The following is a 14,624-nucleotide window of genomic DNA, read 5'->3' as shown; positions in this document are numbered from 1 at the left end:
ATTCTTTGTATCCAAGATCTCCATCTTCGTATACAATATCATACCCATACCTAAACGATAATCGTCCCTATACGTTAGTTTACAGTCTATGGGTGAATTTCAGAGCCCTTCTTGATAGTGGGAGCAACCTCACGTTGATCAATGAAGAGGTGTACAACTCAATCAAACCTAAACAAATATTTCCCTCCGAAGCCCAATATGTTTACACGCACGGCGAGTGGAGAAACACTCAGTGTGAAGGGACAAGTATATTTACCGTTCTTATGGAATGGAACAACCAAGGTTGTCCCTACTTTTAGTAATCCCAAACCTCGCAATCAACTGCATCGCGGGGATGGACTTTTGGAAAATATTCAACATCCAAGCCCACCATCACAGGGTGTGCGATGGTTGAGAATACTGGAGAAGAACTTAACCAAGAATCGTTTGCAAATCCTCGTGCATTCTGACTTCTTCAGAGCAGGGAGACGATAGGGCAGATAAAAAGCTTTTTCTACCGGCTCAGCCTGGTCAATTAACCACCACTCCGCTGGCGGAGCATACTATTGAAATTGCTGAGGAATGGCGGAGGAAACCGCCGGTTGAGGCAATTCCCCTATGTCATGTCCCCAAAGACTCAAAGCCTGGTGTCAGAAGAGTTGCAAAGGTTGCTAGACGCAGGGATTATAGAACCCAGCAACTCTGACTGGTCACTTAATTGTGTCCCAGTTGTCAAACCTAATAAGGTTCGGGCTCTGTTTGGATGCGCGCAAGATTAATGAGCGTACTGTTCGGGATGCTTACCCCTTGCCGCACCCTTGCCGAATATTGGGACAGTTGCCGAAGGCAAAATACCTCTCGACAATCGATTTGTCAGAGGCCTTCTTGCCAAGTCCCTTTAGCACAATCTTCTGAAAGTACACGGCGTTCAGCGTGCAAGGCAGGGTTGTTCAATACACCAGGATGCCTTTGGTCTTGTCAACAGCCCTGCCACGTTGGCAAGGCTGATGGACAAGGTTCTGGGTCATGGTGTATTGGAGCGTATGTCTTCGTTTACCTCGACGATATCGTCGTGGTAACGGAGAACATTCGACATCACGTTCAGTTGCTCCGTGAAATTGCGCGCAGACTGAACAGAGCCAACCTGATGATTAACATAGACAAGTCCCAATTCGGGTGCCGGAGAATTTCCTTCCTAGGATACCTCCTAAGCTCGGCGGGTCTTCGTAATCCCGACAAAATTCGTCCAATTGTCGAATACGAAAGACCCACCACAATAACGAAACTGGAGGTTCCTAGGAATGGCTAATTACTACCGGAGATTTATACCGCATTTTAGCGAGACCTGTGGTCCTTGTCGGATTTATTGAAAACTAAAACTAAAACATTGGCTGGAATATAACAGCAGAGAGGGCATTCTGCCTAATTAAAAAGAGCAGCTAGTCACGGCACCAATACTGGGAAGTCCAGACTTTCTCAGGAATTCGTTATCAGACGGATGCCAGTGATGTAGCTGTGGCTGGAGTGCTCACTCAGCAGCAAGAGGATGGTGAGAGGGTTATCTCGTACTTTTCCCGGAAACTCACCACCCCTCAGAAAAATTATCATGCTGCTGAGAAAGAGGCGCTAGCGGCTCTACTCTCAATAGAAGCTTTTCGAGGTACGAGGGGTACCACTTCACCCTCGTGACGGACTCGTCCGCGTTGACCCATATTCTCAAGACGAAGTGGAAAGTTGGATCCGTTGTAGTCGATGGAGCTTGGACTTCCAGCAATTCGATATGACTGTAGTGCAAAGGCAAAGATAATGTCGTTCCTGATGCACTATCCAGAAGCGTTGCGACAGTCCAAGATTCATCGACTTCAACGTGGTACCTCCCCTTGAAGAAGGTCACTGAGCATCCGGACAAGTTTGTCGACTTTAAGGTAGACAATGGTCGCCTGTACAAATTCATCACGGCTAAAATGTACCGTTTGATTCCCGGTTTGAATGGAAGGAGGTCCTTTCAACCGATGAAATTGTACGGCCGTCGTGAAACAGGCCCATGACGATCAGTTTCATCCGAGATTCGACAAAACGCTGCCCGCCGCGTCCAGCAGCGATACTATTTTAAAAATGGCCATGGATATTAGGGCCTATATGAAGAGCCTGTTCAACATGTAAGGAGGTCAAACCTTCTTATGTTCAAACCACCCCAGAGATGGGGAAAATGCGTTGTGCCTCTCGGCCGTGGCAAATCATTTCCATGGATTTCGTGGGCCCGCTACCACGGAGCAAAAAAGGAAATCAGCACCTATTGGTAATGCGATTACTTCTCTAAATGGGTAATGATTCACCCGGTGAAAGAAGCTGGATAGTTCAGCTATGTGTGATTCTGAAAAATCAGTGGTTTTATAGAAATTCTGTCCCTGAGTTATTATCACAGATAATGGTAGTCCTTTCGTATCAAAGGAATTCAAGGAGCTGTTGGACCACTTCAGAATCACACTGGCTGAACTCCGTTATCATTCCCAATCCAATCCCGTGGAGCGCGTCAACAGGACAATAAATGCTGCTATTCGCACATACGTCCAAGACGAGCAACGTTTTGAGACTCGAAGATCCCGGAGATCGAGGTAATGCTCAATACCAGCGTACATGCCTCCACAGGATTTACACATATTTTATCACCCATGGACAGGGCAGCAGAACAAGGGTCCGATCACCGTCTCTCTCGACACGACAAAAAGAATTATCTATAGAAGAAGGAAGAAAGGCGCAAGCAAATGTTCGCATAAAATTCATGAGATTGTTTCCAAGAATCTGCAAAATCTAATAATATGGTAAGAAATACCTGTAATTTAAGAAACCGTACGTTTGCAAACCATTTACTGTTGGACAGCTTGTGTACCGCAAAAGCATGAAGCAGTCCTCGGCTGCTGAAAAACTTATAATGCTAAACTAGGGCGACAGTATTTGCACTGCAAAATAAAAACAAAAATTGGCTCATCATCGTATGAACTCGAAGACCTGAAAGGCAAGAACTTGGGGTTTGGCCCGCAGGCTCATCTTAAACCGGGTTAAAACTAGAACGGGATTTACACTATTTGTTTGCTTCGCCTTTCTCACCCTTGCTATGCCCATGGACATGATATAATTAAGCTGAATGAGACCACTTACTCACCTGGTTATTCATAAAATCGATTCATACCTTTTCCGAATTCGTCGTTGTCATACTCAAACCAAAAATATTGAAGTCTTTGCTGTCCAAAACGTTCTCAGATTGTTGTGTTCTTCTCATTCTGACAATTCCCCTGACAGCTGCCGTATAGTTGACATTTCGCATGTCATTTCAGGGCCGAACTAAGGGAATGTTAAAATGGTAACGCTCCCAAGTGGCGAATTTTATCGATAAGTGATCGAGGGTCTATCGATAAATCGAATAGGCCTAAATAACTCTTTAGAATAGGTACCCTAAAATTAAAATACTACCATAAGAATGAATGAAAGTGTGTTGCTCTTGCGGCAATTTCGTTCTGTCCCAGGTTACAGTATGATTGTTGAGAATGAACGATATTTAATGTGGATTGATGGGGGAATGAATGTGAGTTTGTAAGAGTCACTTTCTTCTTAATCCCAAAAGGAGATAAATATTATTAAGAATGGAGGAAGAATGTTTATTTACTCTTCTAATTAAAATCTAGGTTAATTTGGTAATACTTTAGTCGAGGGTAGTCAATTGCTAAGATTTCTATAGATTAAATAACTGAAGTTGAACTGATTTATTCTGACGGACCATTTCGCATAAAGGTTTTTTGGAGACACGCTTTTCGATACAATTCACTCTTAGGTAACCAGACTCTATGGTTGAGAGTTGGATGATTTGGCAAAAGAGATCCTCGTCACGGAAAAATCATTTTGCTAAATCTATTAACTCGCATCAAAGAGAGTTACCCTGTTAGAACACCTATCCCAGACCTTTTCTTGTCAGGGCAGTCAGACTCTATGATTGAGAGTTGGGCGAATTAGCGAAAAAGAGATCCTCTTCACGAGAATATCATATTGCTATTTCTCAATCAAAAGAGAGCTGTCTCAACAAGAATACCCAGCATGAATTCCTTCTTATTTAGGTAACCAGACCTCTATGGAGGAAAGTTGGGCGATTTAACGAAAAAGAACGCTTGTTCGAAAGAAAAATCATTTTGTTAAATCTAGCAACCCTCGACCAAAAGGAAGTTACCGCAGGATAAACACCTATCCAAGGCCTCGCTCAGCGTAGACAGCCAAACTCTATGGTCAAGAATTAGCAGATTTTATGAAAAAGAGCTCCTCATGCAAGGAAAAAATCATTTCGCCAAATCTATATAACACTAGACCAAAGAGAGCTGACACAGCAAAAGCTAAATCATTTGTGACGAAGCCAGACTCAATTACTAAGGATTACATAATATCGCCAGAAAGAGCTCTCTTCATGGAAAATCATTCGGCAATATTAACCTTAACAAGGTAAAAGGAGAGCTACCAAAACAAATGATCAAATCCATCAATCATTTTATTCAACAACCAGACTCTATCTTTAAAGGTTACGTAATTTAGTGGAAAAGAGTTCCTCTACATGGACAAATCATTCCATTACATTAAACTAACCATCAAGGAAAAGAGAGTTGCTGACACTGAAATTCCCATACTGTCCCCTTGTCACTTCCTCAATGTGGAAAAAAAACTAGTTTTTTTAACTGTGTGGGGATAAATGTAACCATTGATTTGGGGTTCCATTACTTGTAAATAGTTTTTGTATATAGTGTCATTTTTTATTATTATATTATTATTTTTGAATGCTTAATTAGAGTTAAATTGAAATAAAAAAATATATGAATTGAAAACAAATTAATGAATGTGAATTGAAAAATGAATTTATGAATCGAATACATCCACCTATTTCCCATACGCTTGCACACCTAACTATATATCTGTGAACGCACACTCTCACGTTATGCGCTACCATTGAGCGCTACTGCCGAGCCACAGTCGGTCATTACCGTCAATGTCATCTGACGTCTGGAAAGAACGACGTGAAGCCAAAACGAGGACCGAGGATGGAATAAAAACAGCTGGAATCAGCGAGTCCAGCTCTCTATCAGTGAACGATATCGTCGAAGGTCAAAGTTGGCCATTAGTGAAGTGACGCGTGGTGAAACCCCGGTTGTGCCTGTAGTTATAACGATTTGGCGGTCCTCGCTGCTTCAACCCTTGTGGACGCGGGTTATTCATCATCCAATTCAAGAAGTGAACCGTCGAAAGCCTTCATGTGAAAGCCAAGCTGTAGAACCAAGCCCGGACCGCGCAGAGAAACCGTTGCTCGCTGTTAGAGGTTCCCGTCGATGCTCGACCCCGTTCCGGACGCCACCTGTGCCTGAAGAAGTTTGCCGGCGTGAGGGAGCGCTGAACGAGAAAATGAAGAGTCCCACCCCGGCGAGGAAGCGGTTGTGTGCTGTGGTACGTGCACGAATGCAGCTACGATGATCATGTGAGTTTAGAGGTGTGCAATTCTACTTCTCCTTCCGTACAGAAATGTACAAAAGAAAATGAAATTAAATTAACTAATTAAGAATTCTCTTCTTTAATCAATACTTTAAGCCCTGATAATTTGTCTATTTTCCACTATATCGTTATTCCACCTTGTGAAGCTTTTAAGGGAAGTCCTTCCTCCTACCAATCATATTCCAATTCTTTCTGGAGCCATTTTATAACGACCCTGAATCCCAGGACAATCCCTGGAGGGACAAAAAGGTGTCCCCAAGTGAATCGTTAGTCTCACAGTGTGCGTGTGTGCGTGTGTGCGTATGTGTGTGCGTTACAATAATCTCACATCAAGATCTCAGCCGTCCGTGGACCGATTTGCACGATTTTAGCACTAAACGAAAGCTTTTGCAATCGGACATTTGGTTCCAGAGATATGTGAGAAATACGAACATGAAGTGCATTTTCAGAAAACTAACAAAATAATGTCACATGAATATCTCAGCCGTCTGTAAACCAATTTGCATGATTTTATCTTTAAACGAAAGCTATGACTTTGCCATTGAACCCATTGTATTTTGTTTTTGCAATTAGACATTGGGTTCCGGAGATATCTCTGAAATACGAACATAAAGCATTAGACGTATCAACTTCACACATTGGTAAAATATGTCCCAACAAGATCTCAATCGTCCTTGGACCGATTGTGCGATTTTATCTTTAAACGAAAGCTATGTTTTTTGTCATTGGACTCATTAATTTTTTCTGCAATCGGAAATTCGGTTTCAGAGATATCTGTGAAATACGAAAATGAGACATATTTTTAGACTACTTATGAAAAATTTTCACACCAATATCTCAGCCGTCTATGACCCGATTTGAACTCTTTTGGGCTTAAACAGAAACTGTAATTTTGCCATTCAAGGCGGCAAATCAAATCTGCAGTCTTTTTGTATTTTTTAAAAATTGTTAAATTTCCAGAAATATCCCTTTTTACCCTTCTTACACCTTAAGAAGGGTATAAAGATCGCTTGAAAAACCGACTTTTTATCCGAGGCTCGGAGACCCAAGTCGTATATACCAATCAACTCAGCTCGACGAACTGAGCACATGTATGTATGTGTGTGTGTGTGCGTGTGTGCGTGTGTGCGTATGTGTGTGCGTTACAATAATCTCACATCAAGATCTCAGCCGTCCGTGGACCGATTTGCACGATTTTAGCACTAAACGAAAGCTATGACTTTGTCATTGTTCGAGTTCAATTTTTTCAATCGGACATTTGGTTCCAGAGATATGTGAGAAATACGAACATGAAGTGCATTTTCAGAAAACTAACAAAATAATGTCACATGAATATCTCAGCCGTCTGTAAACCAATTTGCATGATTTTATCTTGAAACGAAAGCTATGACTTTGCCATTGAACCCATTGTATTTTGTTTTTGCAATTAGACATTGGGTTCCGGAGATATCTTTGAAATACGAACATAAAGCATTAGACGTATCAACTTCCCACATTGGTAAAATATGTCCCATCAAGATCTCAGTCGTCCTTGGACCGATTTGTGCGATTTTATCTTTAAACGAAAGCTATGTTTTTGTCATTGGACCCATTCATTTTTTTCTGCAATTGGAAATTCGGTTTCAGAGATATCTGTAAAATACGAATATGAGACATATTTTCAGACTACTAATGAAGAATTGTCACACCAATATCTCAGCCGTCTATGACCCGATTTGAACTCTTTTGGGCTTAAACAGAAGCTGTAATATTGCCATTCAAGGCGGCAAATCAAATCTGCAGTCTTTTTGTATTTTTTAAAAATTGTTAAATTTCCAGAAATATCCCTTTTTACCCTTCTTACACCTTAAGAAGGGTATAAAGATCGCTTGAAAAACCGACTTTTTATCCGAGGCTCGGAGACCCAAGTCGTATATACCAATCAACTCAGCTCGACGAACTGAGCACATGTATGTATGTGTTTTTTTTTTTTTTTTTTTTTTTTTATAGAGGGATGAAGGCAAATCTGCATACAGACACCTGAAATTATCACTCAGGGAGTGGGGTTGGCGCGGTTGGCAGAAGGCCAGACCGCCGGACCCACTAAACCCACCCAAGCAACAGAAGGTTACTTGAGTTACCCTCTCTTCAAATGCACAATTCCCCCCGGGACTACCTTTCAGTATTACTTCTGTGGGGAAAAGCAGTACTAAAGTACTCCTCCCAAAACAACACCTTTCACAGTGCCTCTCTTCGATGTTTTGTCATACGTCTGAGCCCTTTGGCTCCCTTATTAGTGCCAGCAAGCACACAAAGCGTGGGCCCTTAAGCCCTTTACTTTTTTTTTTCCTTGTGCCATTCAGCAACGCATCTACTTTCCTTTTTATTTTAGAGCCATTTAGCTCTCAACGTGCTCTGCAAGCTACTCAGATAGTCCCCGGCGGCGGATCTACCCTACTCCGACAGGGAGTCCCCGACGTCGGAAGCTCCCCCGTAACCGACGACCCGCATTCGTGGATGGCTGTTACATTACCAACACTACACATTCACCTGGTATGCATGTTCATAGATCCGCTGTATGTATGTGTATGTATGTGTGTGTGTGTGCGTGTGTGCGTGTGTGCGTATGTGTGTGCGTTACAATAATCTCACATCAAGATCTCAGCCGTCCGTGGACCGATTTGCACGATTTTAGCACTAAACGAAAGCTATGACTTTGCCATTGTACGAGTTCAATTTTTTTTTGCAATCGGACATTTGGTTCCAGAGATATGTGAGAAATACGAACATGAAGTGCATTTTCAGAAAACTAACAAAATAATGTCACATAAATATCTCAGCCGTCTGTAAACCAATTTGCATGATTTTATCTTTAAACGAAAGCTATGACTTTGCCATTGAACCCATTGTATTTTGTTTTTGCAATTAGACATTGGGTTCCGGAGATATCTCTGAAATACGAACTAGACGTATCAACTTCACACATTGGTAAAATATGTCCCAACAAGATCTCAATCGTCCTTGGACCGATTTGTGCGATTTTATCTTTAAACGAAAGCTATGTTTTTGTCATTGGACTCATTAATTTTTTTCTGCAATCGGAAATTCGGTTTCAGAGATATCTGTGAAATACGAATATGAGACATATTTTCAGACTACTAATGAAAAATTGTCACACCAATATCTCAGCCGTCTATGACCCGATTTGAACTCTTTTGGGCTTAAACAGAAGCTGTAATATTGCCATTTAAGGCGGCAAATCAAATCTGCAGTCTTTTTGTATTTTTTCAAAATTGTTAAATTTCCAGAAATATCCTTTTTACCCTTCTTACACCCTAAGAAGGGTATAAAGATCGCTTGAAAAACCGACTTTTTATCCGAGGCTCGGAGACCCAAGTCGTATATACCAATCAACTCAGCTCGACGAACTGAGCACATGTATGTATGTGTGTGTGTGTGTGTGCGTGTGTGCGTGTGTGCGTATGTGTGTGCGTTACAAAAATCTCACATCAAGATCTCAGCCGTCCGTGGACCGATTTGCACGATTTTAACACTAACACTTAACACTAAGCTATGACTTTGTCATTGTACGAGTTCAATTTTTTTGCAATCGGATATTTGGTTCCAGAGATATGTGAAATACGAACATGAAGTGTATTTTCAGAAAACTAACAAAATAATGTCATATAAATATCTCAGCCGTCTATAAACCAATTTGCATGATTTTATCTTTAAACGAAAGCTATGACTTTGCCATTGAACCCATTGTATTTTGTTTTTGCAATTAGACATTGGGTTCCGGAGATATCTCTGAAATACGAACATAAAGCATTAGACGTATCAACTTCACACATTGGTAAAATATGTCCCAACAATATCTCAGTCGTCCTTGGACCGATTTGTGCGATTTTATCTTTAAACGAAAGCTATGTTTTTGTCATTGGACCCATTCATTTTTTTCTGCAATTGGAAATTCGGTTTCAGAGATATCTGTGAAATACGAATATGAGACATATTTTCAGACTACTAATGAAGAATTGTCACACCAATATCTCAGCCGTCTATGACCCGATTTGAACTCTTTTGGGCTTAAACAGAAGCTGTAATATTGCCATTAAAGGCGGCAAATCAAATCTGCAGTCTTTTTGTATTTTTTTAAAAATTGTTAAATTTCCAGAAATATCCCTTTTTACCCTTCTTACACCCTAAGAAGGGTATAAAGATCGCTTGAAAAACCGACTTTTTATCTGAGGCTCGGAGACCCAAGTCGTATATACCAATCAACTCAGCTCGACGAACTGAGCACATGTATGTATGTGTGTGTGTGTGTGCGTGTGTGCGTGTGTGCGTATGTGTGTGCGTTACAAAAATCTCACATCAAGATCTCAGCCGTCCGTGGACCGATTTGCACGATTTTAACACTAAACGAAAGCTATGACTTTTGTCATTGTACGAGTTCAATTTTTGCAATCGGATATTTGGTTCCAGAGATATGTGAGAAATACGAACATGAAGTGCATTTTCAGAAAACTAACAAAATAATGTCACATAAATATCTCAGCCGTCTATAAACCAATTTGCATGATTTTATCTTTAAACGAAAGCTATGACTTTGCCATTGAACCCATTGTATTTTGTTTTTGCAATTAGACATTGGGTTCCGGAGATATCTCTGAAATACGAACATAAAGCATTAGACGTATCAACTTCACACATTGGTAAAATATGTCCCATCAAGATCTCAGTCGTCCTTGGACCGATTTGTGCGATTTTATCTTTAAACGAAAGCTATGTTTTTGTCATTGGACCCATTCATTTTTTTCTGCAATTGGAAATTCGGTTTCAGAGATATCTGTGAAATACGAATATGAGACATATTTTCAGACTACTAATGAATAATTGTCACACCAATATCTCAGCCGTCTATGACCCGATTTGAACTCTTTTGGGCTTAAACAGAAGCTGTAATATTGCCATTTAAGGCGGCAAATCAAATCTGCAGTCTTTTTGTATTTTTTAAAAATTGTTAAATTTCCAGAAATATCCCTTTTTACCCTTCTTACACCCTAAGAAGGGTATAAAGATCGCTTGAAAAACCGACTTTTTATCTGAGGCTCGGAGACCCAAGTCGTATATACCAATCAACTCAGCTCGACGAACTGAGCACATGTATGTATGTGTGTGTGTGTGTGCGTGTGTGCGTGTGTGCGTATGTGTGTGCGTTACAAAAATCTCACATCAAGATCTCAGCCGTCCGTGGACCGATTTGCACGATTTTAACACTGAACGAAAGCTATGACTTTGTCATTGTACGAGTTCATTTTTTTTTGCAATCGGATATTTGGTTCCAGAGATATGTGAGAAATACGAACATGAAGTGCATTTTCAGAAAACTAACAAAATAATGTCACATAAATATCTCAGCCGTCTATAAACCAATTTGCATGATTTTATCTTTTAAACGAAAGCTATGACTTTTGCCATTGAACTCATTGTATTTTGTTTTTGCAATTAGACATTGGGTTCCGGAGATATCTCTGAAATACGAACATAAAGCATTAGACGTATCAACTTCACACATTGGTAAAATATGTCCCATCAAGATCTCAGTCGTCCTTGGACCGATTTGTGCGATTTTATCTTTAAACGAAAGCTATGTTTTTGTCATTGGACCCATTCATTTTTTTCTGCTATTGGAAATTCGGTTTCAGAGATATCTGTGAAATACGAATATGAGACATATTTTCAGACTACTAATGAATAATTGTCACACCAATATCTCAGCCGTCTATGACCCGATTTGAACTCTTTTGGGCTTAAACAGAAGCTGTAATATTGCCATTAAAGGCGGCAAATCAAATCTGCAGTCTTTTGTATTTTTTTAAAATTGTTAAATTTCCAGAAATATCCTTTTTATTTTGAAATCTTTAAAGCATGATAATATCAGTTATTTTACATTCAATTGAAGGTCATATGCATAGAAATTGTAATATGCACTGGGCACACACAACCATTCAAAAGTGTAAGAAGGGTTGCGTTCACTGTAGGTGGATTAAGTCGGGTTTTCCGTAACAAATCGGTCAAAGGAACGGATATCTCACTGAAGTGGGGAATAAAGCGTCGATAATAATTCGACATTCCCAAAAATCGACGTAAGGCGCGAAGCGATGTGGGGCGTTCATAATTTATGATGGCCTCCACGCGATCAGGGTTTGGTCGTAAGCCGTCAGCTGAAATGACATATCCGAGGTATGGTAGTTGTCTCAGACAAAACTTTGATTTGTCGAGATTTATGGAGAGATTAGCTATTCGTAAACGACGGGCTACTTCTTTCAGAGACTGGATGTGTGCTTCGAATGTGCTGCTCGCCACGACGATGTCGTCGAGGTAGACAAACACACTCGGTTCCAGTTCACCGTAGCCCAAAACTTCGTCCATTAGTCGTGCTAACGTAGCCGGGCTGTTGACGAGGCCAAAGGGCAGACGGGTGAACTGGAACAATCCTCTACCCAACACCGAGAACGCCGTATATTTCCGTGAGCTAGGATCAAGGGGGATTTGCAGAAACGCTTTCGTTAAATCGATGGTTGTTAAAAACCTACTTGACCCTAGCCTACTTAATATACGATCTTGGTGTGGGAGAGGATAAGCATCCCTCCGGGTTCGATCATTCAGTCGTCTCGCATCCAAGCAAAGGCGCACTTCGCCAGTGGGTTTAATCACTGGAACTGTACTAAGAGCCCAATCGCTCTTGCTTGGTTCAATGACCTTTTGGCTGAGCATTTTGTCCAACTCTACGTTAATTTTGTTCTGCATTTCGGGAGAAGTTGGATAAGGATTAATTCTCACCGGTGAAATGGATTGGTACTCTTCTTTCAATTCAATTCTATGAGAGAGTATAGGAGTGACATCTAGAATTTCCCCTTCAATCGCGACTTTGAAAAGCTTCTTAACATCTTCCAACTGGGAATTCTGTTCAGACGTAAGCACCTCTCTGTCATTTTCTCCCTCCTCTCCCTTGACATCTTCGTACACGTCCTCCAATCCTTCAATCAGGTGACTTTGATCGGTTTGCACCGTTGGTTGCAGGCCAAATGATCTCCAGAAATCATTGTATCCGAGGATCAATCTCCGTTTGAGTGTCGGTGCGACCAGAGCAGAAATAATTTTATTTTCATTATTGAACGTTACTGGCAGGTGTACATACCCCTCCACTTCCACAGGTGACCCTGAAGCTGTTTTCAAAGTAACCTCTGCGGGGAAAATTTTTAATTTTAGCTCCCTAACTAATTTTTTACAGCCGATTCCGAGAACCGTTCTTTGGGCGCCACTGTCAAGTAGTCCTATTATCTCTCTCCCTAAAACATGTATTTTTGCGAACGGTCGATCGTCTCCATCAATTTGAACAAAAAGCTCATCTACATCCATTTCGGAAACATAATCGTCATCCAAAAATGGCTCGAAGCCGTTCGTTAGAAGGCCGGCATAAGTCTGATCATTATGGGAAGGAGTTTCGAGCTTCGAGTCAGCTTGCCTTCTCAAGCTGAGCTCGGCTCGTTTTTTTGACACACTGGGCATTCGGGAGTAATGACATCCATAAATCCACAAAGCCTGCAGAATTTTAACCGCTTTTCCGAACAGTCACCGTAATGGTGCCCCTGTTTCCGACAGTTATAACACGTGCCTATCGGTGGGCGAACATACCGTTCTGCTAAAATTTTCAAGGTTCCCCTGGAAGACCCTTCCATGGGATTCGAGCTTTTCTTCCCCTGCTTCTCCCCGTTTTCAGTGAGTTTCGTATGCTGCCACTGATTATGGCTTTCAACCTTGTTTTTCGATTTACTCTGAGAGAAACTTGGCAAACTGTTCGTGTTTCCATAGCTCTGTTTTGTTTTCGAGCTGATGGAGGACGAGATCTCATTCACATGCTGAACTCTGGAACGGTTTAAACTTTCGTTCGACTTTTGAAATATATTCCAATTGTTCTCATCAATTATGCGCCCATATTTTTTTAGCTTAGATAAGGACTTGATACCAGCCCCCGTCAAAGCATTTTTATAATCATATCTCATATTACGCCAGACAATCTCAAACTTCCGACGATCCGAGATTGGTTTAGTCATGGTTTGAAAAAGCTTTTGCATATCGTGCAAATAATCAACGAATTTTTCTCCCCGGGTTTGTCGACGACTAGTAGCCTGAATTTCAATTTGGAAGTCTAAATCTGGCGGCAGAAACTCACGTTTGAGTTCCTTTTTCAGCCCGGACCAGTTTCGAAAGTCTCGATTCTCAAAACCTTCCATAAACCAGTCTTTGGCACGTCCACTGAATAGATGGATCGCGCCACGAAAAAGTTCTTTTTCGGAAATGTCTTCCGATTTACAGCGCATCTTAACTTCTTTAAGGAACTCAGCTAATCGTCGACCCTGATCCTTCCCGTCATATTTTAATTTCCATTCCGAAACCGGTATTCTTCTAAGGCTTTTTCTTGCTTTACCTCCTTTCTTATGCCTTTTCTTTTTATTTCTTTCCTCACTCGAGGTTGAAGTACTTTCCAAACTCGAATCATCTGAAGAACTTGTGCTACTTGATGAGCTACTCGAAGTAGTGCTCGTTGAGATAGATGAAAAGCTCACCTTTCGATGTCGCTTTTTATTTCTGTTTCCTTTAGATGCCTCCCGCTTATTTTTCCTAGTCTTCTTTTTCTTTTCTCTTTCTTTTATCTTTATTTTAATCTCATCCTGTAAAGACTCTGAATTCTCAGTTTCGCTTTCCTCCGTTGATTCAATTTGATTCGCAATCTCAACCTCACGTTTGAAATTTTCAAATTCTCCTGACCCTTTCTCTTTTGCTTTGACTTCTTGGAATTCTTCCGTCCTCTCTGCTGAATTTGCCAGCTCTTCAGTTATCTGGCATACCCTCAAACGTTCATTCAGGTTGGTCAATAGTTTTTCCAACTTTTTCTTGCGCTCTATGTTTTCTTCTGCTTCTCGCACCCTTTTCTCTTCTAAAGCAATCTCCCTCTCCCTCATATGTTTTTGTTGTTCAGTTGTTTGTAAAACAAAAGTTTTCAAATGATGAACAACGTCTTTGATACTTTCTTGTTTTCCTTCTTCATATCCCGTCAAAATTTGTAGGATCTCATC

General features: G+C 40.9%; 1 protein-coding gene across 1 annotated transcript; it reads right to left on the bottom strand.

Annotated features, from left to right (window-relative positions):
* Positions 1 to 1,003: 1,003 nt before the first annotated feature.
* Positions 1,004 to 14,510, bottom strand: LOC134202723 (uncharacterized). Its single transcript, XM_062677730.1, has 3 exons — positions 13,721 to 14,510; positions 11,806 to 12,731; positions 1,004 to 1,123 (listed from the first exon to the last, which is right to left on the bottom strand). Exons 1-3 carry the CDS (start codon positions 14,508 to 14,510, stop codon positions 1,004 to 1,006), a joined length of 1,836 nt encoding a protein of 611 aa, XP_062533714.1.
* Positions 14,511 to 14,624: the final 114 nt, after the last annotated feature.

The sequence above is a fragment of the Armigeres subalbatus genome, unplaced genomic scaffold, assembly GCF_024139115.2.
Source record: "Armigeres subalbatus isolate Guangzhou_Male unplaced genomic scaffold, GZ_Asu_2 Contig1374, whole genome shotgun sequence".
In the NCBI taxonomy this organism is placed as follows: domain Eukaryota; kingdom Metazoa; phylum Arthropoda; class Insecta; order Diptera; family Culicidae; genus Armigeres; species Armigeres subalbatus.
Note: the sequence above shows the minus strand (reverse complement) of the source record. Positions and strands in the feature narration are given on the sequence as shown.

Coding starts and splice junctions, on each gene's coding strand:
- LOC134202723 (XM_062677730.1), bottom strand. CDS start 14,510: ATGAGGGAGAGGGAGATTGCTTTAGAAGAGAAAAGGGTGCGAGAAGCA. Junction 12,732..13,720: donor GCTGAAAAAGGAACTCAAAC/GTGAGTTTCTGC, acceptor TTTTCCCCGCAG/AGGTTACTTTGAAAACAGCT. Junction 1,124..11,805: donor ACATCCAGTCTCTGAAAGAA/GTAGCCCGTCGT, acceptor GTTAATCATCAG/GTTGGCTCTGTTCAGTCTGC.